Below are 27,197 nucleotides of genomic sequence, written 5' to 3'. Positions count from 1 at the left end.
TTGTAGTAACCCACTATCAGTTTGTTTATTGCAAAAATACACTGTCCATTTATTGCATTAACCCATCAGATCATCGATCCTTGGTCTAGTGTCATCATTCACTGTCTATTGCAATGACTCAGTGAGCTGGATTTTGCTGAGATCCCAATGTGGTTTGGGAGTGGGCGGAGGGTTGTACTGGCTGCGGCCCACTATGTATCCGACTGGGAGAAAGGGAACGCTGGCGCCACCGAAGTGGGGCGGGGGGTGGGTAATTCAGATTTTCAATGTAGTTGGAGGGGTAGGTGGTCAAATGTGCGTTAAACGTGTGGGATGGGGGGGGTGGGGGGATATATCACAGCAGCATGACAGCCCTGTCTGAACTCTGTCTGTATTTCAATTGTTATAATTGTCTGTGTAGGATAGTTGCCGTGAGTTCAGGTTATTGGCAGAGCTCAGTTGATTTTGGAATGCTCCAGCACAGGTACGACGGGCTGAACGGCCTCCCCGCCGGTGCTGCAGTCCTCTGCGTGCCTAAGTACCATCCAGGAGAAGCCAGCACCTTTCAGGTGGGCTTTATGTGGGAGCTCTCTCGCTCTCTCTCGGACTACCAGTAGATGGCAACATCACACTCTGTATTGTCAATTGCTGGCAGGTCTGGATTTGAGCATTGTCAGTCGAGACAGACTTGCATTTCTATAGCGCCTTTCACTGAGAAGTCCCCCAAAGCGCTTTACAGCCGATGACGTACTTCTCGAGCACAGTCACCAGATAACCTGTTTTAAATGACATTTAGTGAATATTGTCCAGGACACCAGCGGTGGCGGGGGGGGGGGGGGGGGCGGGGGGGGAGGGGGGGAAAACCCATCCATCCATCCATCCCTGCTGCCCCTTTGGAATAACGGTCGTGGGATCGCTCGTGTCTTATATCTTGGACTGTCGGCGCCTGCTGCCGTTTGCCCGCCGACTTCCGTATCTCAACTGAGGACTACAACGTGCCACAGCACTTCGTGGGGGAGGGGTGGTGGTTATAAACCAGACCGGAGTTCCCGTCTGTTAATCACAATATTTCGATCCCTTCCAGCGTTGTCTTCCTTTAATTCCCTGCAGCGGATACCATCAGCTCCTGGAGACTTTATTTTCTCCATTTCTTTGATATCTATTCCTTTTCCTACATTAAATCCAGTAAGTTTTGCTTGTGTTATATCTATGGTAACTGATATTTTATCCGATATTGTGAAGGCCATTTCCTCATTGCCGATTTACAGTCTGTCTTTTAATTGGCCCACATTTCCCTTAGTCACTCTCTCTCAATAGACTTTACTGTCAATCTTGACATTTTTTTTTGGTGCCCTTTGGACCTCCTTTGGTGCTCACGCATTGTCGCACGACACAAGTGTCTTTTTTGGGGTACGTGTTGGTTTTGTTTTTTTTTGCACCTTTGAACACCTCTTTTGTCATCTTGCTTGGTTTCAATAATATAGTAAATGAAATTGGAGTGCGGGCCAGGTTTGCTGGTGAGCTGATGACAGGAGTTAGGTCCATGGTTTGGAATAATGCTTTAATGTTGACTGGGATTGAGTGAGATACCCTCTGTTCCCAGCTCTGTACAGCGTTAGCTCACTCCTGGCAGGCAGCGTCCTTGTGATGGATCTTTGCACCACTGGGTCAGGGTTAGGTAGAATTCCCAGCACCGAAACAGGCCACTCGGCCCGACTGCTGCCTGCTGGTGTTTCTGCTCCAGACGCGCCTTTGTCCTACCCCCTTTCAGCCCGAGTCAAAATCCCGGAATTCCCTCCCTGAGGAGTGGGGAGAATGTGGGACTCGCTACCACAGGGAGTGGCTGAGGTGAACAGTATCGATGTATTTAAGGGGGAGCTGGATAAACACATGAGGGAGAAAGGAATAGGGGGAATAAGGTGATGGGGGGAGATGAAGAGAAATTGGAGGCAGCTCACGTGGTGCATAGACCTGATGGGCTGAACGGTTTTCTGTGTTTCTATGTAATCCACCTACAGATCACACACAGAGTGATTCACACGCATGTATACGTACACAGACATGTGATGAACACACTACTGATATGTCTGTTGGCTTTTTCCCCTCCCACGCCTCCTGGGTTTAAAACCCAAGGACATGGAGATGGTGAGAGTCACACTGTGCAACCATACTCGGCAGCGCGCTGGGTGAACACCAAATCCTGCACAGTCTGCCAGTGCCTTGTTAAAAGACGTCGAGCAAATACTTTACAAAAGGTGGCTCCGCACTTGGTGCTTGGTGTCCTGGCTGGGGCCGGGCGCAGGTCCAAACCGATCATTACCACTTCCCCATTCTCCAGCTCTAAAGAGCTCCTGTTTTGAACCTACTTAGCCTTCAAGCGCAGACTCCCGGTTCGTCCGGCCAACTCTTCGATCGCCATGGTTACCGAGAGCCGGACCTGCTGGAATTTCCATTGATGTGACCGGAGTTCTGGACACCCCATGACTCTCCTCGCTCCCACCCTCCCTCCCCCGCAGAGAACGTGTGAGGGCACGAGCTTCCGTCTTCTCACCGTGCGACCGCAGGGTTGGCGCGGGACTACATGCCAACCCCCTGGGCACTATCATTTTATGGGTTTGGGACGTTCTTTGTAGGTACGTGGTGGACCCTTGACCCAGTTAACTCCCCCCGCCAGTCTCCAGCATTATGCCCCGATTCCTTTCTCCCACCCGCACCTCCCCCCCCATCAGTTTAGAGGCAGATAATTGAGAATTGAAACACCCTGAAGTGGTTTTTCATTTTGCTTTCAATCAGAAAAAGCCCATTAAACTCTTGCAGGTGATGACAGTGGCAAGATCTCAGTCTGTGTGGTACAGTTCCAGATCTGTGAAGGGGGGAGGGAGTGTGCAGTTGGACCCTGAATTAAACCAGGGAGAGAAATCCATTCGGGTTCCCAACCCCTGCTCACAGGCCAGTGGCAAACAGGTGGACGACGGGCCTGGACAAACACACAGCCGACCGCTCCCCAGTGCCTCGGAGACAGGACGGAGTGACGTGACCTTTGCACCCATTTTATGTAGGCAACTGGGGCGGGGTGGGGGTGGGTGAAAAACCCGGGTCACTGGGCTATTGCAGAATCGGGAGATGCAAAAGACGTCAGCCCGGCTGGAGAGCAGTGCTGTGACCTTCATATACCTGCACTTCAGAGCGGAGGAATTACTCGATTAAGCGAGAGAGGGCTGACTTCTTTACCTCACTCCTACTCTGTGCTTGGATCACAAACACGCCACAGGCCAGGAGTTGAACTCAGCACCTTCAGCGTTCCCATGGGTACATTACCGGCACAGTCTAAAAGGAGTGGGGGTGGGGCAGGGACTGTGGCGTCAATTGCAACGGCGACCCCCTGCTCCCAGTGGTACTTTAACCGGCTGTAAAGAGGTTGTGAAAGGTGCTATATAAATGCAAGTCTTTCTTTTAATCAGCATCAAGCCTCTTTGATGTCGTGTAAACCACCCAGCCCACAGCGAGATCGACTCAGCTATGCCCACTCCACCACCTTTTCCCCCCCCCCCACCTGGCCTTTGATACTTTTTGCCAGTCACTTTAAAAGCAATCAGTTCTTCGATCAGAGGGTTGTTATCCCATGCTCATTAACAACTGGGGCTCAGACTGTCCGGCTCTTTTCAGATAGCATTCACAGAGTCTTTCATTCATGAGCAGAGGCTGGATTCGAAGCCAGGTCCTTTTTGGAGGGGAGAGGTCACCTAGATTAGCAACCCCCCCCCCTTCCCTCCCTCCCTCCCTCCTCCCACCTCACCCACTCCCATCTCCACAGGAAGGCCTGTGCAGACCCAGGCGCTCAGTTTGCTACAGCCAAGGGACTGAAGACACCCATCCCACCACCTCTAGAAAAGAGGACCGACAGATTATGGCTTTGGGATCTCAGCGAGAGGCGTTAACTTGCCTTTAGCCTCTCCGGGGGCGGGGGGGGGGTGGGGGGGGGGGGTGGTGGGTCCCCAGTATTCACGTCCATTTGAAGCCATTCAAAAATTTAACACATTCGGGGACGAACGAGTGAGTAGAGCTTGACACCCCCCTTGGCCGATGGGCACAGTTCCCGCCAGCGTTCCGCATCCTCGTCGAGTTTCAAGACATCCTGTAAAGGAAAAGACAACCTTGTATTTCTCGAGCTCCTCACAGCAACCCCCACAGTGCGCGCGGCCAATGACTTCCTCAATACCAATGAATCTGCTCGGGCAGACTCGAGCCTGCGCTTAACGTCTCATCTGGAAGACGGCACCTCCGACGGCGCAGCACTCCCCCCGCCGGGTCCCGCAACTCGAGAGCGCCGGCCTCAGATCACACGGGGCCTCAAAGTCTCTGGAGCGGGCCCGCGACCTTCTGACTCCGCGGCGAGGGAGGAGGGTGCTCCCGCGAGAGCTCACCTCCACACTGGCGAGCGCTCCTGCCCGCCGAGCCCTCGCGGCACTTACGCTGCTGAGGCGCTGAGCTGAAGCGGTTGGCGTTTCGCAAGGCACTAAGTGAGTGCACGAGGCGCCCTCCTCTGCGGAGCGGGAGGAGGCCATTCAGCCCCTCGAGTCTGTTCCGCCATTCAATGAGACTGCAGTCGATCTGTTAGCCGTGGGGGGGGACCCTGAAGGGTGGTACCTCTCGCCTGATGATGATGATGCCGGTCGACTCGTGCGCCTCAGGACCTCCGATCAGGTAGTGCTGCCTCACCTCTTCTGACGTCAGCTTACACCTGCCCAGAGGAACACAAGGATAGGACATGAGGCTGCGTCCCACCATTCAGCAACCGCAGGAAACTTTTTCCCAGATTACGGCGGGGAGTGGAAATTGAACAGGAGGTCGGAGAGCTTCCCTTGTACTGAGGGAGTGCAGCACAGTCGCAGGTGCCGTTTTCTCAGTCAAGCCAACATCCCTGTCGGCCCTCTAAGATCCACAATGGAGGTAAAGCTTCAAAAACACTCCCAACCGGGTACCCTGTACCGTTTGGCCCTCTCTCCTCTCCCGAAGGTGCCAACACTTCCTGGGTACAATCCCTCAACCCAACAGCTTAAAAACAATGATCTGTGGGATCTTGCTGTGTGCAAATTGGTTACTGCGTTTCCTACGTTACAACAGTGACTACATTTCACCGAAGTCCTTCATTGGCTGTGAAGCACTTTGGGATGTCCTGAGGTGGATAAATGGGAATTCTTTCCCTCAGGAAAACCGGGAAAGTGTTTTTACCGGGGGTGGGGGGAAATTCCTCAATTGAAAATCCTACTTTCGCCGGTCAAATCTTTGTGAGCAGACAGCTGGAATCTGAGTCACAGGCAAATCAGTCCATCGTGGGTCCTTGGGTTCGCAGGGAAATCAGTCCCCATGGGAGGGGTGCAACATTCAGCCAGACATGGGGTACGAATGCTGGAGTGAACAGAAGGGTGGGACGAGATGAAGGAGGGTTGGAGGAGGCTCACGCGGGGTCAATTATCACCGACATCGAGCAGTTGGGCCGAATGGCCAGGTTCTGTGCTAGGAATACTTCATACTGGAACTCTTATGCAACCCAGCACCAGGGCAGTTAGAACAGATACCTTAATACTTCTGATAAACAGTCGTTTAGTAATACAGAACTTGAGTATCGCTGAAAATAGAGACACGTTGAGGCTTTTCGTCTTGCACTCGTCAGGACAATCCGCAAGAATAACCAACGTGAGGGAAAACAGCAACTTTACACTGTATAAAGTCGTTTTCCCTTACGTTGGTCATTCTTGCGGATTGTCCTGACGAGTGCAAGACGAAAAGCTCCGACCACATGTCTCTATTTTCAGCGATGCTTTTGAAAAGTGAAGATATTCTACCTGACGTAAAACTCCGCACTGGCTCGTGCTGCACTTTTGTTATTCCGTGCTATCCCCAGCAGCACTGGTCTGCTTAAACTTTCTAAAGGAACGTTCACCTGAAAGGGAGAAAACCGGGGAATAAAATACACAATAGTTCAGATTCACGTAGTTAGACTGTTCTCCTGCACACACACGAAACAACCCCCAAAATCCCTCAGGTCGAAGAACAATCTTGAATGGTTAGCTTACGAGGAGAGATTACATAAACTAGGCTTATATTCCCTGGAATATTGAAAGTTAAGGGGGCTGGAGGAACGGGAGCACCTCCGGGGGGCCCTTTCTGGGCCTGGCCATGGTGTCCAGGTGGGACACAGCTGGTGGTTGGGTGGGGGGGGGGGGGGGGGTGGCCTCTCTGGCTGCCCACCTCTCTTCCCCACGTGGGCCTGGAGAAGGAGCCCCCCCCCCTCGCCCACCACCGACCTTTAGGGATAGAGCAATAAATGCTGGCCTTGCCAGCGATGCCCACATCCCCCTGCCCGATGGACATCAGAATCAGGCCTGGTGGTCACGACGGCCTCTTTGGCCAAGGGAGAAAACACTCCGTCCGTTTGAGTGACACCCAACCCCCATGGCAGCGTACCCCCAGGAAGGGGTGCCGCCTTCAGCGGAGAAGCGAGGGCCAAGCGTCACCGGGTACCTGGGTCAGGAAGGTTTTGAAGTTTTACCTCATCCCGGATCTCCCCTAAAATGGAGGAAAATATCTCGCGAACAACCAGCTCCCCCAGCAAATGCTCCAGTTGAATAGACTCTTCTGCGACATCTTTCACAGCCGCCTGCAACATCAGAGAGCAGAAAGTGGTATTGGATTGGTGGAGGCTGACAATCAAGAATCATACAGCACAGAGGGAAGGCCACTCGCCCCATCGTGCCTATACTAGCCCGTTGAAAGAGCTATCCAATCAGCCCCTCTTTCCCCATCGCCCTGCAAACGTCTCCCTTTCAAGCATTTATCCAAATCCCTTTTGAAAGTTACGATGGAAACTGCTATCCACCGCCCTCTCAGGCAGCGCGTTCCAGATCACATCATCCTGCTCCTGTGTCTCCTGCATTACAACAGGGACTACTCCTCGAAAAGTACTTCATTGGCTGTAAAGTGCTTTGGGGCGGCCTGATGTGGTGAAAGGTGCTATAGAAATGCATGTCTTTCTTTCTACAACCAAAGCACGTTTTGAAGTGTAGTCACTGTTGTAATGTCACAAACGCGGCAACCAATTTGCGCACGGCAAGATCCCACAAACGGCACTAACCAGATAACTCAGTGATGTTGGGTTGAGGGATAAATATTGGGCCCGGGACTCCGGGGAGAACCCCCCCTCCCCCCCCCTTCTTCCAATAGTGGCCGCGGGATCTTTTACATCCGCCTGAGAGGGCAGACGGGGGCCTCAGTTTAATGTCTCATCCGAAAGACGGTGCCTCCGACAGTGCAGCACCCCCTCAGTACTGGCACTGGGATTGTCGGTCTGAATTAGGGGCTCACGTCTCTGAAGCGGGAACTCGAACCCTACGACTTTGTCGAGGTGAGAGGGCTGCCCACTGAGCCACAGATGACATACGCAATCATCGACACCTCAACTAAATTCCTGGCATCGAGGACCCGACAGAGGTCTTCAAATTTAGGAATGGGTTGGCAGGGTACGCGTGGAGAGAATATTTCCACCTGTGGGGGGAATTCAAACCTTCGGGTCGGAAAGGCGAGTTAGTCATTGATAAACCCAACAGGGAAATGAGGGGAGATTAATTTACTCAGAGTGGAATTCACTACCGCAGGAAGTGGTTGGGACAAATGACTTGGATGCTTTCAAAAGGGAATTAGACGAGTACATGAGAGAGAAGGGGATAGAAAGACGTGCTGAGAGGCCGAGGTGAAGTAGATGGAATGGGAGGGGACTGGTGTCAAGTATGACCAGCATACGCTAGTTGGGCCAAATGGCCTGTTTCTGTGCTGTTGATTCTACGCAAGCAAAGCAACTGTATTTTTTTTTTGTTTTGAGGGACAAACCTTGGGTTCTGGGTGGCCCCCTGGAATGTCAACCTGGCCCGCCGCCTCAGCCACCTGGTCGCTCCTCCTCAGGAACACGAAGCAGTCGTCCGCCGTGTGCAGCATCGCGCCGACGCCCAGGGGGTCCGCCAGGTAGGCCTGGCTGTCACCGAAGTCCGCCAAACCCTGCCGCTGCAGCAGCGGTGCGTCCGCGGACCAGTTCGTCCCGAGATAGTCCTTGTAGCACGTCAGGCCGAGCCTCAGCACCAGTGCTCCGCTCGCCAGTTCGGCCGAGCGGATGCGGAACTTGGCTCCGTTGAACAGCCAGGGCGTCTCCTGGCACCTCTGTTTCCAGATTTCCGCGATCTTCTGCTCGTGTCCCAGGAGGACCCGGCGGTTGTGCTCGGAGGAGATCTCCACTTGGACCTGGTCCTGGGTCAGCTCGCCCATGAAGGGGCACTGGACCATGATGGAAATGTCGGGATCCATGGTCATACCTCCGACTGCAAGCAATGGAAGAGTTGGAACAGAACATTCGAAAGAAAAGACTTGCCTTTCTGTAGCGCCTGTGCACGACCCCGCAGGACGTCCCCAACCACTGCACAGCCCATGAAGCACTTTTGAAGTGTAGCCACTGTTGTAATGTCGGAAGCCAATGTGCGCACAGCAGGATCCCACAGAACAGCAATAACAACAGGGTAACCTGTTTTTAGGTGGTGGCAGGGAGTTAATACTGTCCGTGACAGTATTGGGGTGGACTCCCCAAACTTGCTCTCCTACCAATAACGCCCGCGGGAGTTGTTGTTTAACATCTCATCCGAAAGGTGGCACCTCTGACAGTGCGGCACTGGGAGCGCCAACGTGCTCAGGTCTTTGGGGTGGGACTTTGAACCCCCTCACACCCCACCCACCCGACTGCTACCTAGCGAGCCCCGACTGACAGTGCCTTGGTTTCATCATTGTCTCTTAACCACTGTCCTGCTCTCTTCTCCCCCCCCCCACCCATGTCTGTTTACTTGTACACTGCTCTTTCACTTCATTATTCCAGCCATCTCTCTCCATTCCCATTCCCAAGGTCATTCCCAGTCGTCCGTTCCTTCACAATTCATGCTCGCATTCAGCAAGTTGCATAAACACGCAATGATTCTGCGAGCCATTCAGCCCGACCCACACAACTATACCTAGATGGGTGATCTCCCAGCAGAGGTGAAAAATCAGATAAGAACCCAGGCTAATTTGGGGGGGTGGGGGTGAAAAATATGGCAAATTCCTTTCCGACCCCCACCCTCAACCACCTTAAGCAATAGGAACTGGTCAAGCTCATCACTTGGTCATAAGGCACAGAGATAAGGATGGGTGGTGGTGCCTCTTATAGTCGAATATCTGAGCAATATCAAGATTCACTGTCTCTCTCACACACACACACACTTGCCAAATGGGGAAACAGAGCCTGCCCTTTCAGAAGGAAATTTAAAAATAAGCTTGGAGGAGACTGCAAGTGACAAACTGCTGGATGGGAGGGTTATGCAAATTATGGAGGTGGGTGGGGTTATGCAAATTGTAAGGGGGGGGGGATGGTGGTGATTATGCAAACTGGCTTGCCAACACGGATGTCAGTTATCCTTTCAGTCACTCACAGAGTTTACATAGGGAAATTCTGCTGTCCCAGGTCTTACCTGCAGAGCCTGGGGCAATGGGGAGGGGTATCCCCCCCCCCTCCCTCCTCCGTGGAACGCGGTGTATCTTTGTCTGTGTGACGCTGCTTGAACGGCTACATTGTATTTCATGAATGGAGGAGATTCCCTCCTTTCCCCAAACGCAGATCAGGTCCTGTCCAATTTCCACGTCAATTTCAGGAAAGCGGAAGTGTGTGTGTGTGATAACTGCTCACGATTGGTCCGGAGGATCGCATGTGATCGTGTGACATCCTCAGGATTGGCCCATTTAGTCTCCCGCAGGAGGCCGTTCAGCCCTTCGAGCCCGTTCTACCCGATTCAACTGGTTGCACCTGACTCGCTTTCCTCCGCGCTCCATCAGTTAGGATGATTAATTCTCAGTTGTAAATGTTGATGAACGGAGGGACTTGGGTGTGAATGTAGGTACAGCAAGCAAGTAGGAAGGCAAATGGCACGTTGGCCTTTATTGCAAGGGGATTGGTGTACAAGAATAAGGAAGTCTTGCTACATTTGGATACAGCTTTGGTGAGACCACACCTGGGAGTAGTGTGTGCAGTTTTGCTCTCCACATTTAAGGATATACTTGCATTGGAGGTCGTACAGTGAAGGTTCACTAGATTAGTTCCTGGGATGAGAGGGTTGTCCTATTGATGCGAGACTAAGTAAATTGGGTCTACACTTGCTGGAGTTTAGAAGAATGAGAGGTGATCTCATTGAAACATACAAGATTCTGAAGAGGCTGGACAGGGTAGACACAGAGGTTGTTTCCGCTGGTCGGGGAATCTAGAAAACGGGGCAAAATCTCAGGGTAAGGGGACAATTATTTAGGACGGAGATTTCGTCACTCAAAGGGTTGTGAATCTTTGGCATTCTCTACCCTAGGGAATTGTGGATGCTCCATCTTTGAATATATTTAAAAGCTGGGATAAGAGAGAGTGGACGGAAGCTGAGCACGGCGGGGTCAAAACCAAAATTCAAGAAGCTGGAGAGGTGTCGGCAAGGTATTCGGCCATGGGGGGCATCACGGTGGTGTTTGATCAAAGGTTGCAATACAAATGCAGGACTTTCTTTGATACTTAGAGAGAGAGAGAAGAGAGAGAGAGAGAGAGAGAGAGAGAAGCCTCCGACTCGTATCTGTTCTGAACATTGTGGCACTCTCAGGGGCAAGGAGGCCAGACAAGGGGCTCAAAACGCTGTCAGTAAAATGGCCCAAGAGGCCTCACTAGTGTTAGGAATCAAAATGTGACCCTGAGCCAAAGGAGGGGTGAAAGGAGGACCAGGCTCGAGACATCAACCCCGAGGGTCAGCACACTGAGGGGGTGAAAAGCTGAATGGCCCAGCACACTGGTCTACTGTGCAGAGGGTGCTGCAGGGGCCTCTGTGACAGATTTATTTTACTGCTCATGTGTATTTAGATCGCAGATACCCGGCGCACAAAGGACAAACTGTACACAGGAAGCTGACAGGAGGCGAAAGGCTGACACAAACATTGGCACTTTATTCTTTAATCAGTCATTAATGCAAAATTTCCCTGCAATAATTGAACGGATTAATGCGTGGAGCCATTATCCATTTGGCGAATTGGAGTTTGAAACCTGAATTTGATGGTCTGCAGCAACTCTTGGAAAGGGTGAGCGGTTCTCAAAATGGTGGACTGCGTGATAACACTGGGCTGTTTAAGATTAAGCTGTTAATACTTCCTATCAAGACTTGATTGCTGATTTACTCAACTATCAGACCAATCTCTTAGATATATAACCGCATGATAAAGAGCTGGCTCAATTGGAAAAGGCAGAGTGTAATCAGTTCATTTCACCATCGCCTGTAGGCCAAGGCTCTCATTGCAGGCAGCCTGTGGCCTGCTTTAAGTTCAAAGGTCACGACCCGATAACTTCGAATTGGGGGTGGGGGGAGACCGACCCAGCGTCAAGGCCTAACCCCAGTGAGAGGGGCCGACTCGGCAGAAGAGGCCAAGGTAAGTAAACTGGCTTTTGTGGGGAAATCCAACTGGGCTGGGAGGCTGAGGCTTCCTCCCTCTCCTCAGGCCCCACAGGAGACCTTGGGCCTACTCAGACCCTGGCTTTGCCTCACCCTCTGCCAAATCCCTTTCCCAGGGCTGAGGGAATTCTGAGGACCGTGCGTTGGGCTCCCAAGGCTCCCTTGGGAATGTCCCGCTCCTGCCCACCGGCCCGGATGTCAGTCCTGCTGGTTTCAGGCAAGGCAATGTCCTGCTTTGTTTCAATGAGGTCCAGGAGTGAAAACGGCCCAGCTGCCTCTCGCTGAGCTCCTTGTGGGGAGAGGCGTGGGTCCCTGCCTGGCCCAAACACGCACCCTGCATCCCCTATCCCCAATAAAAATCACGGCCCCTCGATCTAGGCTTCGCACACGTAGAACGCCCAGCATCCAGCCTCAGTGAAACTCTACCCAAACCTTAAGGGAGGGAGGAAGGAGGGAAATTGGAAGTAATATCTGAATCACATTAATTCTTTGTGAGCAAATCTGATTTTGAAGGAAGATTAAAAAGCTCGGTCAGCAGAGAGATTAAACGAGATGGCAAAGATATGCATGTACCACTTGAACAGTGCCTCAATTCACATTGGCTGTGCTGAGATCTCGGTTGGTTGTCTTTGAACTGCAGGCTCTCATTTGTTTGCCACAATTCAGCTCCTTGCCTGATAACTGTTTTGCACAGATATTCTGACTTTCATTCTTTCTCAGCACCTCCCCCACTCCCCACAAAGGACTCCGTTTCACTGGCAGGCCGTTCCATGGGTCACACTCCGGCACCTTGTGGAAGCGGCCGTTCCTCACGCGAGTAAAGACAGTGAGCAGCTGTGGGCTGTTCGACCTGGGGGTGCGTCACACATAGGTGTGCCCAGTGCCGGCCCTCGCCCAGTCTCCACACCCACGCTGAATGGCGATCAGGGTCCCAGCTGGACTGAAGCCGATTCCAGTGCTCGAGCCAACATTAACTAACTCAGTGTGTCAATTCTCACCCTCCTTTCCTACTCTCTCTCCGTGGCCTCGACATTTCCTAGCTGTGTAACCTCCTCCAGCCCCACAGCCCTCAATTCTGGACTCTTGGCGGCCACCTGTCCCGACTATCTCCTGAGGTGGTCAAGTTTTGGCTGATAACGTCACTGTGAAGCACCTTGGGATGTTTTACTGTGTTAAAGGGGCTGTGTAAATGCAAGTTGTTGTTGTACAGCTCATATTCCCATCGGACGGTGCATTTACCCCAGAGAGACAGCAGGGTGCATAAAGCTTCTCTTCTCTGTGGAATTGCCATGCCCTGTGCAAAACTCCCTTTAGTCTGGGATGACAGGTGGCGTAACTCAGTGACTGGTTTGCTGAAGAAGAAGTGTAGGAGGTTTGCGAGGGGGGGGGGGGGAAGAGGAGGAGTAGTGGGGGGGGGGGTGCATGATGAGAATGCTTGAGGCCGTGGGTTCAAACTCCACAATATCAGCTATCCCGCTGACAACTTCCAGCTGTGCTGGGTCAAAGGTCACGCTGTTCCAGGCTGCATTCATACTGGCACCCCGAGTCGGTCACTTAGCTGGGCTGGTTCGCAAAACTGGGCATGGGGGGGGGGGGGGGGTGCGGTGAGGGAGCAAGTCTTTAAAAAACTCTTTGTGCTCATGTAAAAACAGAGATGCCTACTCGCACGTTGTCAATATTAATGCAGCAACTGACAATGCCTAGGCCACTGCCTTTAAAAGCAGATTGTCCTGGTCACAAATCACATGGCTGGTCCACACCGCTGCAGCTTATATTGGGAAGGCCACCCTCGCAAAGAGACAACAAAACTTCAGCTTCCGAACGTAGGTGTCTGCTCAGCAGGACGGAGCTGTGGGACCTGTCTGCCGTTAGCAGAGGCTGCCGAGAAATGCAAGTCTGCGTGGCCGCTGCTAGTCACAATGCTTCCTTACTCCGCCAGTCCACCAAGCTCACTGAGCAGGCCGTAGTCTTGCCCTTAGAAAGGTACCGGTGCCCAGACTGGTGGATCCAGCAGGACAGCCCTGGGCGAGTCGCCAGGTTCACTGCCCGCTAACACCGATGTGCCATTCAGGGTCGCCAAGCCCGGTGACCGCCGTCGGAGGAAGGCGTGCAGGGGGTGAGATGACGAGGAGGAAAACCAGGCCGAGCAGAGCTGGAAGGCAACACATTATTGAGGAGAAACTCTCCAAAGCAAACCTATCTTGGCAGGATACCTTCCTGTCGTCAGCTGGATAGAGGACGTCCCTCCAGTGCAGTATGTGAAAAGAGCGGGGAGGGGGAGACCTTTGCAGCAGCCGCCTGTCCTGCCCTTGTGTCACCTGCAGTCCAAGAGCACTTCCCCTTTTAAGAGGAGTCGGCTGCCTTTAAATATGACTGCTGTATAAAGAAAGGGAGTGGATGTTTTATTTTATGTGCTGGTGGTGTCTCTGCACTGTACTGTACATTTTTCAAGCTGCTTGCTGAATGCTACCTTTGGTACAAACCCAACGTCCACAATGTTTCTGGGGCGCTATGTATAGCGTGTCAGCGCCAACATTAAAAAAGAGCGATTTGTCAAAAGCAGACGTGCCAGTTTCTCTCGTCCTGTCAAATCCTGTGATGGTCAAAGACAATCCGGGCCGCGCAGACTTCAACCTCAACATGCTGCAGTCACAAAAGGCACGAATATAAACGCGAGTCTTTCTTTCATAGCTCGTCCCGACCCGCGCGTGCTGCCTTTCCAAGGAAGGACAGCAATCAGGAGTGAGAATGATAATCGATTTCTTTTGTCTCGCCCCCAAGGGCGTCGAAGCGAGTCATAGCTCCTGACTGCGGCTCCGGCCGAGACTCAACATGGCCAGGAGATCGGAGCTGGCGCCTTGCTGGCCCTGCGTAAGCTCAGCATCGCGAATTTTCAAACCATGGGTCTTCACAGGAATAAACAAGATTGGCGTTACGCGGGTCAAGGGGAAAGCTTTAGAAACTGGAATGCAAGAAGCCACGTCATTCTGAGAATTCTGGATGTAATGGGAAACACAGGAGATGGATAACACAACCCAGACATTGAATCAACCACTGACTCTGCCTTGCGATGGACTTCAGTTGCTCTGTGTAGTGATTGCTTCATTTCAATGAAATAATGAGGCATCAGGCTCGCTGACATCAAACCTCTGATTGAATGGACGAGCTCTGAAGTTTCATTTTGTGACTTGCTTACGAAGGGGGGGGTCCACAATGTCAAGTTTCATGTTTCCTGCTTTTCCTCTGTCTGGAAAATAGTATCTCTTCCTGCAGTATGGTTGCCAAGTGGGCCTATGTTGGCTCCCAGTCCGATTGAAAATTCTCATCCCAGTTTTCAAATCCCTCCACGGCCTCCGTCCCTCCCGACCTCTGTAACCACCTCCCATCCTCCGAGATCTCTGCGCTCCTCCAGTTCCGCCCTCTTGTCCGTCCCCCGATTCCCGTCGCTCCACATTGGCGGCTGTGCCTTCAGCTGCCTGGGGGCCCCTAAGCTCTGGAATTCCCTCCCTAAACCTCTCGGCCTCTCTCTCTCCTCCTTTAAGACGCTCCTTAAAAACCGAACTCTCTGACCGAGCTTTTGGTCCCCTGCTGGAACTTCCTATTGCGACTCAGTATCTAAATCTTGTCTGTTAATGCTCCGGTAAAGGGCCTTGGGATGTTTTACCAACTCAAAAGGTGCTATATAAATGCAAGTTATCCTTGTTGCTTATCTGTGAATGTAGATGGCAAGGGGTGGATTCTACCACGAAGAATATCACAGCCGAGCCAAATTTGTTCTGGTCCAGATACCCAGACGCACGGCTTCCCAGCAGAGAGTTAAGCATTGATTCTTGTGGTAGCGTCAAAGAAATAAGAGGCTGGTCCCTTACACAGCTCTCTAGGGGTGTGATAGGACATTCCTGCCAGTCCAGTTAGGGTAACTTCAATGACTGACCCTTCTTCACTCCCTCCACCACCGGCGAACAGTGGCAGCAGTGTGTACCATCGACAGGCTCCTTCGACAGCACCTTCCAAACCTGCGACCTCTTCCACCTCGAAGGAACAAGGGCGGCAGGTTCTGGGGGAACACCACCGCCTCCCCAAGTCGCACCCCATCCACTACTACCGCAGTGACGTGGCCAGAGGTTCACGGCTGAACCTCAGTAGTGAACGTCAGTTGGGATTGCCAGCCGTCTGGGACATTTCTGCGAGCAAAATATAGGAGATGGCTTTAAAAAAAAAAAAAGACTGACTGACAGTCAAGATGAAACCAATTGGATGGTCTTCCTATTGGCCTGGGATGGCAGCACACCCAGAGGATGGATCTTATTCAACAGCAGAGCAGATTCGAGGGGCCGAATGGCCTGCTCCGATTGCTTAGGGAACGTGTTCCGCTGTCAATTCCTTTTCGGTCTTTACACAGAATCAGCAAATGCAACGTGTAAATGAGCAGGTTAATATTGCGTAAAGCCTTGTACAATTTTCAAACTAAAAGTACTTCTAATCACATGAAAATTGCCGAAGGAAATGCGACTAGCTCTGGGGATCAGCGTCAGCAAGATCAACTGTGATTCCACGTTCTAATTTGCAGTAATTAGAGTTATTCTCTCAGGAAATGGCAGGAACAGGGCTTTGTGGAAAATAATGGGAAATTATAGACTAATCTGTGACGGGAAATGGCACTGATTCAAAAGCACTTGCTCTCACTTCTCGGGACCCACGCCAAGCGAGTACCTGGTAGGGTAACAGATAACACAATAGAAGCCCTCCGTTCAGTCGTTAGCACATAGGCTCGGACGAGTTCAGCGGACGGACCAGGGCTCACTGTGTATGTGGAGTGTCAAAGGGAGCCATATCAACTTGAAGTATGTAGATTTTAAGCTCAAATCTGTGGTCGGTTGGCAGGCTTTTTCGGGCTGGCACCGTCGTCTCCTTGGGTACGTGAGATGGAGAAGGCAGTTGTACCAGGGTTGCCATTCCTAATCACTAACCAAACGGCCAGTGACTGTTGTAAATGTAGGAAAGGTGGGCAGCCAATTTGCGCACAGCAAGATCCCACAAACAGCGATTTGAACATGGCCAGTTCATTTTTTTTTTTTTAAGTGTTGTTGGTTCAAGGATAAATAATGAGACCTGGACACCGGGGAGAACTCCCCTGCTCTCCTTTCAAAATAGTGGCCAAATAGCTGCCTCTGAGAGATGGCATCGCTGACAGTGCAGCACTCCGACAGCACTCAGTCCTCATCCTTCAAAGATGAGATGAGAAGCCAAGGTTTCATTTGCCCTCTCGGGCAGACGTAAAAGATCCCATGGCCGTTCGTGGACAAAGAGCAGGGGGAGTTCTCCCCTGGGAGCAATATTCATTCCTCAACCAACATCACTAGAAGCAGATTATTTGGACATCTCACTGCTGTTTGTGGGAGCTTGCTCTGCACAAATGGTGTTTTTTTTTGTTTGTGGGGTGTGGGCATCGCTGGCTAGGCCAGCATTTATTGCCCATCCCTTGAGAAGGTGGTGGTGAGCTGCCTTCTTGAACTGCTGCAGTCCGTGTGGGGTAGGTACACCCACAGTGCTGTTAGGAAGGGAGTTCCAGGATGTTGACCCAGTGACAGTGAAGGAACGGCCGATATAGTTCCAAGTCAGGATGGTGTGTGACCTGGAGGGGAACTTGCTGGTGGTGGTGTTCCCATGCATCTGCTGCCCTTGTCCTTCTAGGTGGTGGAGGTCGCGGGTTTGGAAGGTGCTGTTGAAGGAGCCTTGGTGAGTTGCTGCAGTGCATCTTGTAGATGGTACACACTGTTGCCACTGTGTGTCAGTGGTGGAGGGAGTGAATGTTTGTAGATGGGGTGCCGATCATGCGGGCTGCTTTGTCCTGGATGGTGTTGAGCTTCCCGAGTGTTGTTGGAGCTGCACCAATCCAGGCAAGTGGAGAGTATTCCATCACACTCCTGACTTGTGCCTTATAGATAGTAGACAGGCTTTGGGGAGTCAGGAGGTGAGTTACTCGCTGCAGAATTCCCAGCTGCTCTTGTAGCCACTGTATTCATGTGGCTGGTCCAGATCAGTTTGTGGTCAATGTTGATAGTGGGGGATTCAGCGATGGTAATGCCATTGAATGTCAAGGGGAGATGGTTAGATTCTCTCTTGTTGGAGATAGTCATTACCTGGCACTTGTGTGGCACGAATGTTACTTGCCACTTATCTGCCCAAGCCTGAATATTGTCCAAGTCTTGCTGCATTTCTACACGGACTGCTTCAGTATCTGAGGAGTCGCGAATGGTGCTGAACATTGCGCAATCATCAGCGAACATCCCCACATCTGACCTTATGATGGAGGGAAGGTCATTGATGAAGCAGCTGAAGATGGTTGGGCCTGGGACACTACCTTGGAGGGTAGTGTGTGCAACAACTAGCCTTTATATTGCGGCATGAACACAGTTAACTGTCCCAGGATGCTTCACAGGAGCGTTATTATCCATAAATTGACGTGGAGTCCTACAGAGCAGAAATCCTTCCCTCCTCATCACGAGTCACCCGAACAGGAGAAACAAAATGGAGTCCAAAAGAAAACCAATTAAAGGTGCTTGACTATTCCATTTCTGTTCATACAGGGGAACATGGCACAGGTGAAACTGCATTAAACAGACACCACTCCGCCCAGTTCGAAGTAAAGAACTGGTAACAGAATTGACCGAGTGAAAGTAACAGATCATTTTTGTTAAAATAAACCTTTGAGGTAGACACTGTCGTGGGCCAGAACCGTCACAGTGCAGCATTTAAAATGATATACAGATTAACATATATATAAATGCTAATTTGTTTTTAGTGTGCATGAATAAAAATGCTGTGGAGGGGAGAATCAAATACAACAGGAAAATCTTTATAGAGACCAAACATTGGGTTAGCAGTGGGACAAATAGAATTGTGCAGAAGTACAACATGATTAATCCTCAGCCTCTCCCTCAGCTTGTACCAGGTCACGTGAAGAAAAAAGAAAATAATGGATTGCACATCCCGTTTTACTCAAACAAATATCGTCAGTGACAGAAAATGTAGAATTTTTAAACCCGACACTGGGAGAGCATTTTTTTTTTATATCCAGAAATTTATGGCATAATTCAAATTAAAAAGTTAATTCAATCATCCCGATGTACCACATACCAGAATTCTGGGGCATTATTAAACTAAAGCAAAACTCCCTCTTTCTGCCTATTCATTCTTGTCAAATCGAGATTCTCCGATGAGATTAACACTAGTAATTTCAGATCTACAATGATAAATGCTGTCTATAAGATCCATCGAGAATATAAAACTATTCGACGTGGAAGAAACACAAATACCTCTGCCAGAATGTCTGCAGCCTCGCAATGACTTCTGTATGAGCTGAACCAGCCTTTACTTACCAGCTACGAAACTTTGTAGCATTAGAAGTGATCCATACCTACATGATGTCCTGTGTTTCCGTCATTATAATACAGTAGATGGTCTGACTGAGAAGGAGGGGGAGGCCATTCAGCCCCTCTAGCCTGCTCCGCCCCTCGATTAGACCACGGCTGATCTGTATCTTGAATCCATTTACTTGCCTTTTCTCCGTATCTCTTCCAAACAATGAGCAATCTGCCCGTCTTGAAAACTTCCCAGCCTTTTTGTGGGTGGTGGGGAGAAGGGGAAGAGAGTTCCAGATTTCCACTAACATTTGTGCGAAAAAGACGCTGCTTCCTGATTTTGCTCCTGAACAGCCTCGCTGTAATTTGAAGATTACTGCCCCTTGTTCCTCAATTCCCCAAGCAGGGGAAAACTGTTGCTCTCTATCTACTCGATTGAATTAACGTTTTAAACACCTCAATCAGATCGCATCCCCTCCATCTTCCTACCAGAAGAAGCAGCACAAGTGATTTTCAAATAAAATACAAGACATTAACAATGGACAAACAATCATTCATTCAGACAACAAGAAATGCCTGTTATTTACATCAAGGACAGCTATCAGCAATGTGAATCAGCCAACTGATCTAAGCCAGGATCAAAGAGCCCTTTATCGTAGTAAAGATTAAAAACAAGTAAATCATTTTGATCTCTTGATCACTGTCTGAATTCGAATTAAAATGAAACAACAGATCTACACTTGGGTGAAATATATCACAGTCTAACGGCAGAATGATAGAATGATAAAGCACAAAGGGGGCCATTCGGCCCATCGTACTGGTGCCAGCTCTCCGAAAGAGCTCTCCATATAGTCTCACAGCACCCCCACCCCATTTCTCTTTCCCCCCATAGCCCTGTACACTTTTCCTTTTCAAGTCTTTACCCGATTCCCCTTTTGAAAGTTACTATTGAATCTGCTTCCACCGCCTTTTCAGGCAGCGCGTTCCAGATCACAACAACTCGCTGTGTTAAAAATATTCTCAACTCCCCCTCGGGTTCTTTTACCAATTATCTTCAATCTGGGTCCTCTGAGTCCCCCAAAATTGACTAAGTATCTGTTGTCCCTTCATGTACGAAGATGAATACAAATGGGATCTGTTCATTATTGACACGTTTTCTAATGGCCTTTGAATATTTAAAAGTCCTATTCTATAGTGTGCACGTCTTGTTGCTATTAAATAATAAAATACTGTGGTGTACAGCTGCATTAACAATTCCTCCACTAAAGGGGCAGACCATGTCAACCTGCAGGACCTGCATAACATCAAGACTTGGGTTGACAAAGGGGCAGGTAATAAAGGCGCCACATAATGACGGAGTCACCCCTCAAATCGACCGACAGGCCTCAATATGATCACACAGATACCCAAATGAGGTGGGCTGGATGAGTTACCTTGTCTGCTGGAGGCTCGACTGTCACATTTCACAATCTCAAATGCATTCAAATAGACCTGGCATACACGTTGCCGAAGATCTATGATGACGGGAGCGTCATCCCACGTGTTTTTATTTTATTCATTCATGGGATTTATTGCCCATCCCTAATTGCCCCTTGAGAAGGTGGTGGTGAGCTGCCTTCTTGAACCGCTGCAGTCCGTGTGGGGTAGGTAGACCCACAGTGCTGTTAGGAAGGGAGTTCCAGGATTTTGATCCAGTGACAGTGAAGGAACGGTGATATAGTTCCAAGTCAGGATGGTGTGTGACTTGGAGGGGAACTTGCTGGTGGTGGTGTTCCCATGCGTCTGCTGCCCTTGTACTTCTAGGTGGTAGAGGTCGCGGGTTTGGAAGGTGCTGTCTAAGGAGCCTTGGTGAGTTGCTGCAGTGCATCTTGTAGATGGTACACACTGCTGCCACTGTGCGTCGGTGGTGGAGGGAGTGAATGTTTGTAGATGGGGTGCCGATCAAGCGGGCTGCTTTGTCCTGGATGGTGACGAGCTTCTTGAGTGTTGTTGGAGCTGCACCCATCCAGGCAAGTGTTTAGTTTTAGTTTAGAGATACAGCACTGAAACAGGCCCTTCGGCCCACCGAGTCTGTGCCGACCATCAACCACCCATTTATACTAATCCTACACTAATCCCATATTCCTACCACATCCCCACCTGTCCCTGTATTTCCCTACCACCTACCTATACTAGGGGCAATTTCTAATGGCCAATTTACCTATCAACCTGCAAGTCTTTGGCATGTGGGAAGAAACCGGAGCACCCGGAGGAAACCCACGCAGACACAGGGAGAACTTGCAAACTCCACACAGGCAGTACCTGGAATTGAACCCGGGTCGCTGGAGCTGTGAGGCTGCGGTGCTAACCACTGCGCCACTGTGCCGTGTATTCCATCACACTCCTGACTTGTGCCTTGTAGATGGTGGACAGGCTTTGGGGAGTCAGGAGGCGAGTTACTCGCCATGAGATTCCCAGCCTCTGACCTGCTCTTGTAGACACAGAATGTATGTGGCTGGTCCAGTTCAGTTTCTGGTCAATGGTAATATTTCAAGATTTCAAGGCGGCCTTTAGTGTGGCTTCATTGCGATAGTCAGACCATCGTTTGCTGTAGATAAGAGCCAGGTAAAGATAACCTTGAACATCTGTTCTTGAATTACAACAGGTCATGTTTGCTAAGTCCTCCACAACTTGAGGTAGTTGGGGGGGGGGGGGGGTGGCGGCGGAGGTGCAGGGCAGGTTCACCATCGACCACAAACTGAACTAGATCCTCCCTATCCAGCCGCACCCCCAGCCAAGCTGTTCCAGTACAACTACAACACTGGCATTTACCGTCAATGTGGAAAATTGCCCAGGTATATCCTGTCCACAAAAAGGACAAATCCAACCCGACCAATTACCCCATCAGCCTACTCTCAATCATCAACAAGGGGATGGATGGACAGTGCCATCAAGCAACACTTGTTTAGCAATAACCTGCTCAGTGATGCTCAGTTTGGGTTCCGCCAGGGCCACTCAGCTCCTGACCTCATTACAGCCTTGGTTCAAACATGGTCAAAAGAGCTGAACTCAAGAGGTGAGGTGAGAGTGACTGCCCTTAACATCAAGGCAGCATTTGACCGAGTATGGCATCAAGGAGCCCTAGCAAAACTGGAGTCAACGGGGAAAACCCTCCACTGGCTGGAGTCATACCTAGCGCAAAGGAAGATGGTTGTGGTTGTTGGAGGTCAATCATCTCAGTACCAGGACATCACTGCAGGAGTTCCTCAGGGTAGTGTCCCAGGCCCAACCATCTTCAGCTGCTTCATCAATGACCTTCCTTCAATCAGAAGGTCAGAAGTGGGGATGTTTGCTGATGATTGCACAATGTTCAGCACCATTCGCGACTCCTCAGATACTGAAGCAGTCCGTGTAGAAATGCAGCAAGACCTGGACAATATCCAGGCTTGGGCTGATAAGTGGCAAGTAACATTCGCGCCACACAAGTGCCAGGCATTGACCATCTCCAACAAGAGAGGATCTAACCATCTCCCCTTGACATTCAACGGCATTACCATCGCTGAATCCCCCACTATCAACATCCTGTGGGTTACCATTGACCAGAAACTGAACTGGAGTAGCCATATAAATACCATGGCTACAATAGCAGGTCAGAGGCTAGGAATCCTGAGGCGAGTAACTCACCTCCTGACTCCCCAAAGCCTGTCCACCATCTACAAGGTACAAGTCAGGAGTGTGATGGAATACTCTCCACTTGCCTGGATGGGTGCAGCTCCAACAACACTCAAGAAGCTTGACACCATCCAGGACAAAGCAGCCCGCTTGACTGATTGTGGGTGGGGTGCCATTTACTCCCTGGAAAGAGTGTTGTTGCAGGAATAATGGGGGAGGAACAGGACAAAAACAGGGACGGAACTCCAAATAACAGGTCTCTTGCTCAGTTGGTAGCTTCCCAACTGCGATGGTGACCTGAGGTGTGGAATGAAGCTCCCAACATTGGGAAACAAGTCAAGCCCTCGACAGTCAAGTTCACAACCAGGAGACGTCCTTGTGGATTGAAGACACAAATCCATGTTTGTTTGTTTGATATCTCTGTGCAGGGAGATGGAGATTTGAGGGGGGTTAGGAGGAAGGAAGTGGGAATACTGATGCTATTGTTGAGGAACCTCCAGATTATTTACTGTCCACTCCCTCTGGGCGCTGGTTACCCAGGCTATTTCTGAAGAAGGGGGAACACTGTTCAGCAATGTTTTGTAAGAGCTTTGAGCATTGCTGGCAGCAGCGAGGAGCTCCTGTTCTCCCGACAGAGACGGGATTGTGCTTTTCCGCCGCCAGTGGATCTTATCACTCGGCTGCTGCTGGCCAAACCGATGGGACGCAGAAACAAAACTGCCATCTTCTCAGAGGCGAAGCTGTTGACCAAACAGACCCTCTGCCTTTCCCTTGGGCTGCCCTTCCTTTGTCCTCCTGGTCTTTTCACCCATCATTCTCTCATTCTCTCAGAATGAAAGCAGTCAGCAACCCCCCCCCCCCACTCCCCAGTTTTCCGTCTGCTGCTGACGTTGTCTGGCAGCCTGTGAAAGCAAGCCCTGCGTCACATAGGCGAGTCCTTTTCTCATTTAGCAGGCTGGCTTCTTTTTTAAAAAAAAATGACAGCGCGAACTGCATTTTACCTTCTTCCTTCCTGAATTTGGTGACGGGGATATGTTTGTCCGAGGTCTCTGGTCCCTGGCCGTAATTCACGTACGGAGGGCTATTTGACTTTGAAAGACGAGTTCTGCCATTCACACGATCTGGATGTGTCGATAAAGAGTTAAACCCCCCCCCCACCCCTCATTTTCTCCTCCCTTGTCCCCGGGCGCTGACAGCAATTGGAACAATGCTACCACGGCCCTGAATGTCTCTCTCTCTCACCTCCGAGACAGAAGGCTGTGCTTTCGAGGCCCAGCCCAGAGGCCGCAGCACAAAAAAACAATCCAGGGCTGACGCTCCCAGCACTGAGGGAGTGCTGCACTGTCGGAGATGCCTTAAACTGAGGCCCTGTCTGCATTCTCGGGTGGATTTAAAAAGTCCCGTAGCACAATTGGAAGAAGAGCAGGGGAATTTGCCCCAGTGCTCTGTCCAGTTGCCTCCTCAGCCAATATATATTCAAAAAAAAACTCGATCAATTATTTCATTGCCGTTTGTGGGGTCTTGCTGTGCGCAAGTTGACTGCCGTGTTGCCGACATTACAACACGAGCGACAGCTGACACCAAAGTGGTCTCAGGACTTGTCCGCAAGCAGAGGGGCAAGCAGCCAAGGTTGCTGCCTCTGCACGGTACCTAGTGATATCTGACAGGAAGCGTGTGTACATGTGAGCGGGACGTGAGAACTTGATCAGACTCATCTACGATGCCTCCCATAGCCGAATAACCAAGACTTGCATTTATATAGCACCTTTCGCGACCGCCGGACGTCTCCAGGTGCTTTGCAGCCCACGACGTGTTTTTTTTTGAAGTGCGGATAATTTGTTTTTGTGACTGAGATTGAGGGACGAAGATCGGCCCCAGGTCACCCTCGAGAAATATCTTTCAGATCCACTCAAGCAGGCAGACGGAGCCCCTCAGTTTAACATCTCAGCCGAAAGATGGCATCTCCGACAGTGCAGCACTACCCTGGAGTGGCAGCCTGGATTTTTTTGTGCTTGAGTGGGACTTGAACCCAGAACCTTGTTACTCAGCGACAAGAGCATTACCCACTGCGCCACAGCTGACAGCCAAGTTCTGTGGTCTAGAAGACTAGGTATATGTCAGAGGGTACCTAGTACCCAGGAGCCCATACCCCACCGCCCAGGACAGACCTTCAAGAGGGAGAAACGTCTTCTGAACAAAGTAAACGGCAGGAATTGTAGGCTTCTCCCGAGTGACTGGTTAATCGCAAACCCTTCAGCTCTTTTGTACTGCTCCGAGTATCAGTGGCGCCAGATGTTAATCGGCTTGCAGCGGCCCGCCCTGCGGCTCCAGCTGTTCCATCACTGTCCAGGTACGAGACCCAGCATTTCCCCAGGTAGACAGGGGACTGACACCGCCACCCCCCCACCCCCGCCTGTTTGGGTTAGGCCGCTCCCGCTTGCTTGGGTGTTTATTTTTACTGCAGTGCGGCCGATCTCTATCAGCATTCAGCCATGTCTGCGGTGTCTTGTTTCATCAGAAGCTTGGGCTGCTGAATCTCATCTGTGCTTCCCAACGTTTCCCCCCCCACCCCCCCACCCGCCCGAACCTCCAAGATCCACCTGCCCATCCATATTTTCACCGTGTTCTGAATCAACCCTCATTGAAACACCTTTATCTCGTCCGCAAGAATGAAACTCGACGTCATTCCAGTGGAATGCTTTCACTGCTGGTCAAGATCCCACTGTGTTGGAACAATGACTCCATTGTGTACAGGATCTGACAGCCTTCTGCGGCTTTGAAGGAAGGACTTCCTGCAGGGGTTACATTGCATCTCCAGCACAGAAACAGGCCATTCGGCCCATCAGGCCCCTGCTGGGCATTTCTGCTCCACACGGGCCTCCTCTCACCCCCACCCCCTCTTCATCTCACCCCGTCAACACAGTCCTTCCTCCCTCACGTGTTTATCCAGCTGCCCCTTTAATATATCCACGCTATTTGCCTCGACCGCTCCCCACGGTAACGAGCTCCGCATTCCCCCGTTCGTCCGCTGCAGTTTCGCCAGACGGTAGCCGGGACCCGTCGCACAGGCCTCTTGAAGAAAGTTAGGACGTTTGGCAGGACACAGCTCCCTTCAGGGAGCTCAGCCACCCTTCTTTACTGCACTCGAGTGTCTACTCACGTGCGTGGCCACTCGACGGCCGGCGTCGAGCTATTCGACTGTGATAGGCACCGCGGCTGAATGCAGAGCCTCCGGGAGCTGAGGGGATCAGGAAGGTCCAGGTTCGATCCCTAGTCTGTGCAGAACAATGGAGGCAGTGACAGGCATTCTACATAGAATCAGACAGCACAGAAGGAGGTCGTTCGGCCCACACTGCCTGCGCTAGCTAGCTCGTTAGTTAGTTTCGCTTCCTTTCTGTGATTGGGGCTTGGGCACAAACTTAAAAATGAGAGCCAGGGAGGAGTCGGAAGGAGTGACGCCCGGGCCGCCACTCCCCGTGCAGCGCTGGGGGAGCGCTGCACTGCTGGCGAGACCGTCTTTCAGGTGAGATGTATTACTGAGGCCCCCATCTGCCCATTCAGGTGGATGATGAAGATCCCAGGGTATTACTGGAAGAACAGCGGGGTGGGGGGGGAGTTCTCCGCCGTCTCCTGGGACCAACACCAGTCCCTCAATCAACAACAGTTTTGAGATACGAACAGAATGCTGGTCGGGCAGCCTCTGTGGAGAGAGAAATGGAGTTTAGTGTTTCAGGTTAATGAGTAAACGGGAATGTGACGAAAAAGTGGAAATCAAACTTGCGGGGAGAATCTTTCTTTTTTTTTTACACAATGGGTTGTTGTGATTTGGAACGCGCTGCGGATTCAACAGTAACTTTCAAAAGGGAGTTGGATAAATACTTGAAAAGGAAAAATGTGCAGGGCTACGGGCGGGGGGGGGGGGGGGGACGAATTGGATTGCTCTTTAAAAGAGCTGGCAGGGGCACGATGGCACGAATGGCCTCCTCCGGTGCCGTGTGTGTGCCTACGATCACCCAAAAAAAATCTTACCAACTACAAAATATCACAGTTCAAATGTAATCTCATTGGTTTTTTTGGGAGCTGCCCCGATGATGTGTGTAAGGCATCAGATTATAAATATGTACAAAATAACATGAGTGCAAACTCAGCCTTTCCCGTCTCCACAGGGGAATTTTAACCCTCCTCACCTGGCGGAAAACCTGTCAGGCTCTGCTGGAAACGACAGCTTTACACCTGGCCCAATATTAATGGCACTGGAGGTTAAAATCGGGCGGGCGTAAAACCAGCGCTGCGCCGGGCGACTTGGGTTAAAATCACTCCCCATGTTCAGTCCAACCAGCGTTCATTCCTCTTCCCACCACCCGTACCTTTCTTCTCGAAGTATATCGTTTCCAGCCGCCCTTCGAAACGGCTAAACTCGATGGCGGCGACCTTCGGGATATTTAACTGTAGCAGGCATCGCAGCACCCCACCTCACCGCGGTCAACTTCTGGTCGCCAACTTTGGTGATGAGCATGCGCAGGCCGGCGGCCGGCCGCCTGACCTCTGTCCTGCCGGGTCTCCGCATGCGCCACCCCCCTTTCCCCCTTCGTGCCGGCCGCCTGCCTGACGTCACCGGCGGGAGGTGAGGAGGGGGGGGGGCGGGGCCGCTTTTCAAAAGCCA

General features: G+C 51.1%; 1 protein-coding gene across 3 annotated transcripts; it reads right to left on the bottom strand.

Moving 5' to 3' along the window:
- nudt22 (nudix (nucleoside diphosphate linked moiety X)-type motif 22) lies at positions 1–27,112 on the bottom strand. Of its 3 annotated transcripts, XM_068021793.1 has the most exons (7): positions 26,902–27,112; positions 25,695–25,809; positions 7,867–8,348; positions 6,533–6,640; positions 5,826–5,923; positions 4,627–4,720; positions 1–4,114 (listed from the first exon to the last, which is right to left on the bottom strand). In XM_068021793.1, exons 3-7 carry the CDS (start codon positions 8,338–8,340, stop codon positions 4,010–4,012), a joined length of 879 nt encoding a protein of 292 aa, XP_067877894.1. In that variant the 5' UTR covers positions 8,341–8,348; positions 25,695–25,809; positions 26,902–27,112; the 3' UTR covers positions 1–4,009. The 3 variants fall into 3 exon arrangements, with proteins under 3 accessions (XP_067877894.1, XP_067877896.1, XP_067877895.1); XM_068021795.1 differs by lacking the exons at positions 25,695–25,809; positions 26,902–27,112 and adding an exon at positions 9,522–9,719; XM_068021794.1 differs by lacking the exons at positions 6,533–6,640; positions 25,695–25,809; positions 26,902–27,112 and adding an exon at positions 9,522–9,725.
- Between the last annotated feature and the right edge of the window lie 85 nt (positions 27,113–27,197).

The sequence above is a fragment of the Heterodontus francisci genome, chromosome 44 (genome assembly GCF_036365525.1).
Source record: "Heterodontus francisci isolate sHetFra1 chromosome 44, sHetFra1.hap1, whole genome shotgun sequence".
Taxonomy (NCBI): Eukaryota; Metazoa; Chordata; class Chondrichthyes; order Heterodontiformes; family Heterodontidae; genus Heterodontus; species Heterodontus francisci.
This window is presented reverse-complemented; position numbering and strand designations above follow the sequence as displayed.

Excerpts from the sequence above, each read along its gene's own strand:
- nudt22 (XM_068021793.1), bottom strand. The coding sequence starts at position 8,340 with ATGACCATGGATCCCGACATTTCCATCATGGTCCAGTGCCCCTTCATG. Across the intron at positions 6,641-7,866 it reads GGGGCCACCCAGAACCCAAG|GCGGCTGTGAAAGATGTCGC; the intron begins GTTTGTCCCTCA and ends CTGATGTTGCAG. Across the intron at positions 4,115-4,626 it reads TCATCATCATCAGGCGAGAG|GATGTCTTGAAACTCGACGA; the intron begins GTACCACCCTTC and ends TTTCCTTTACAG.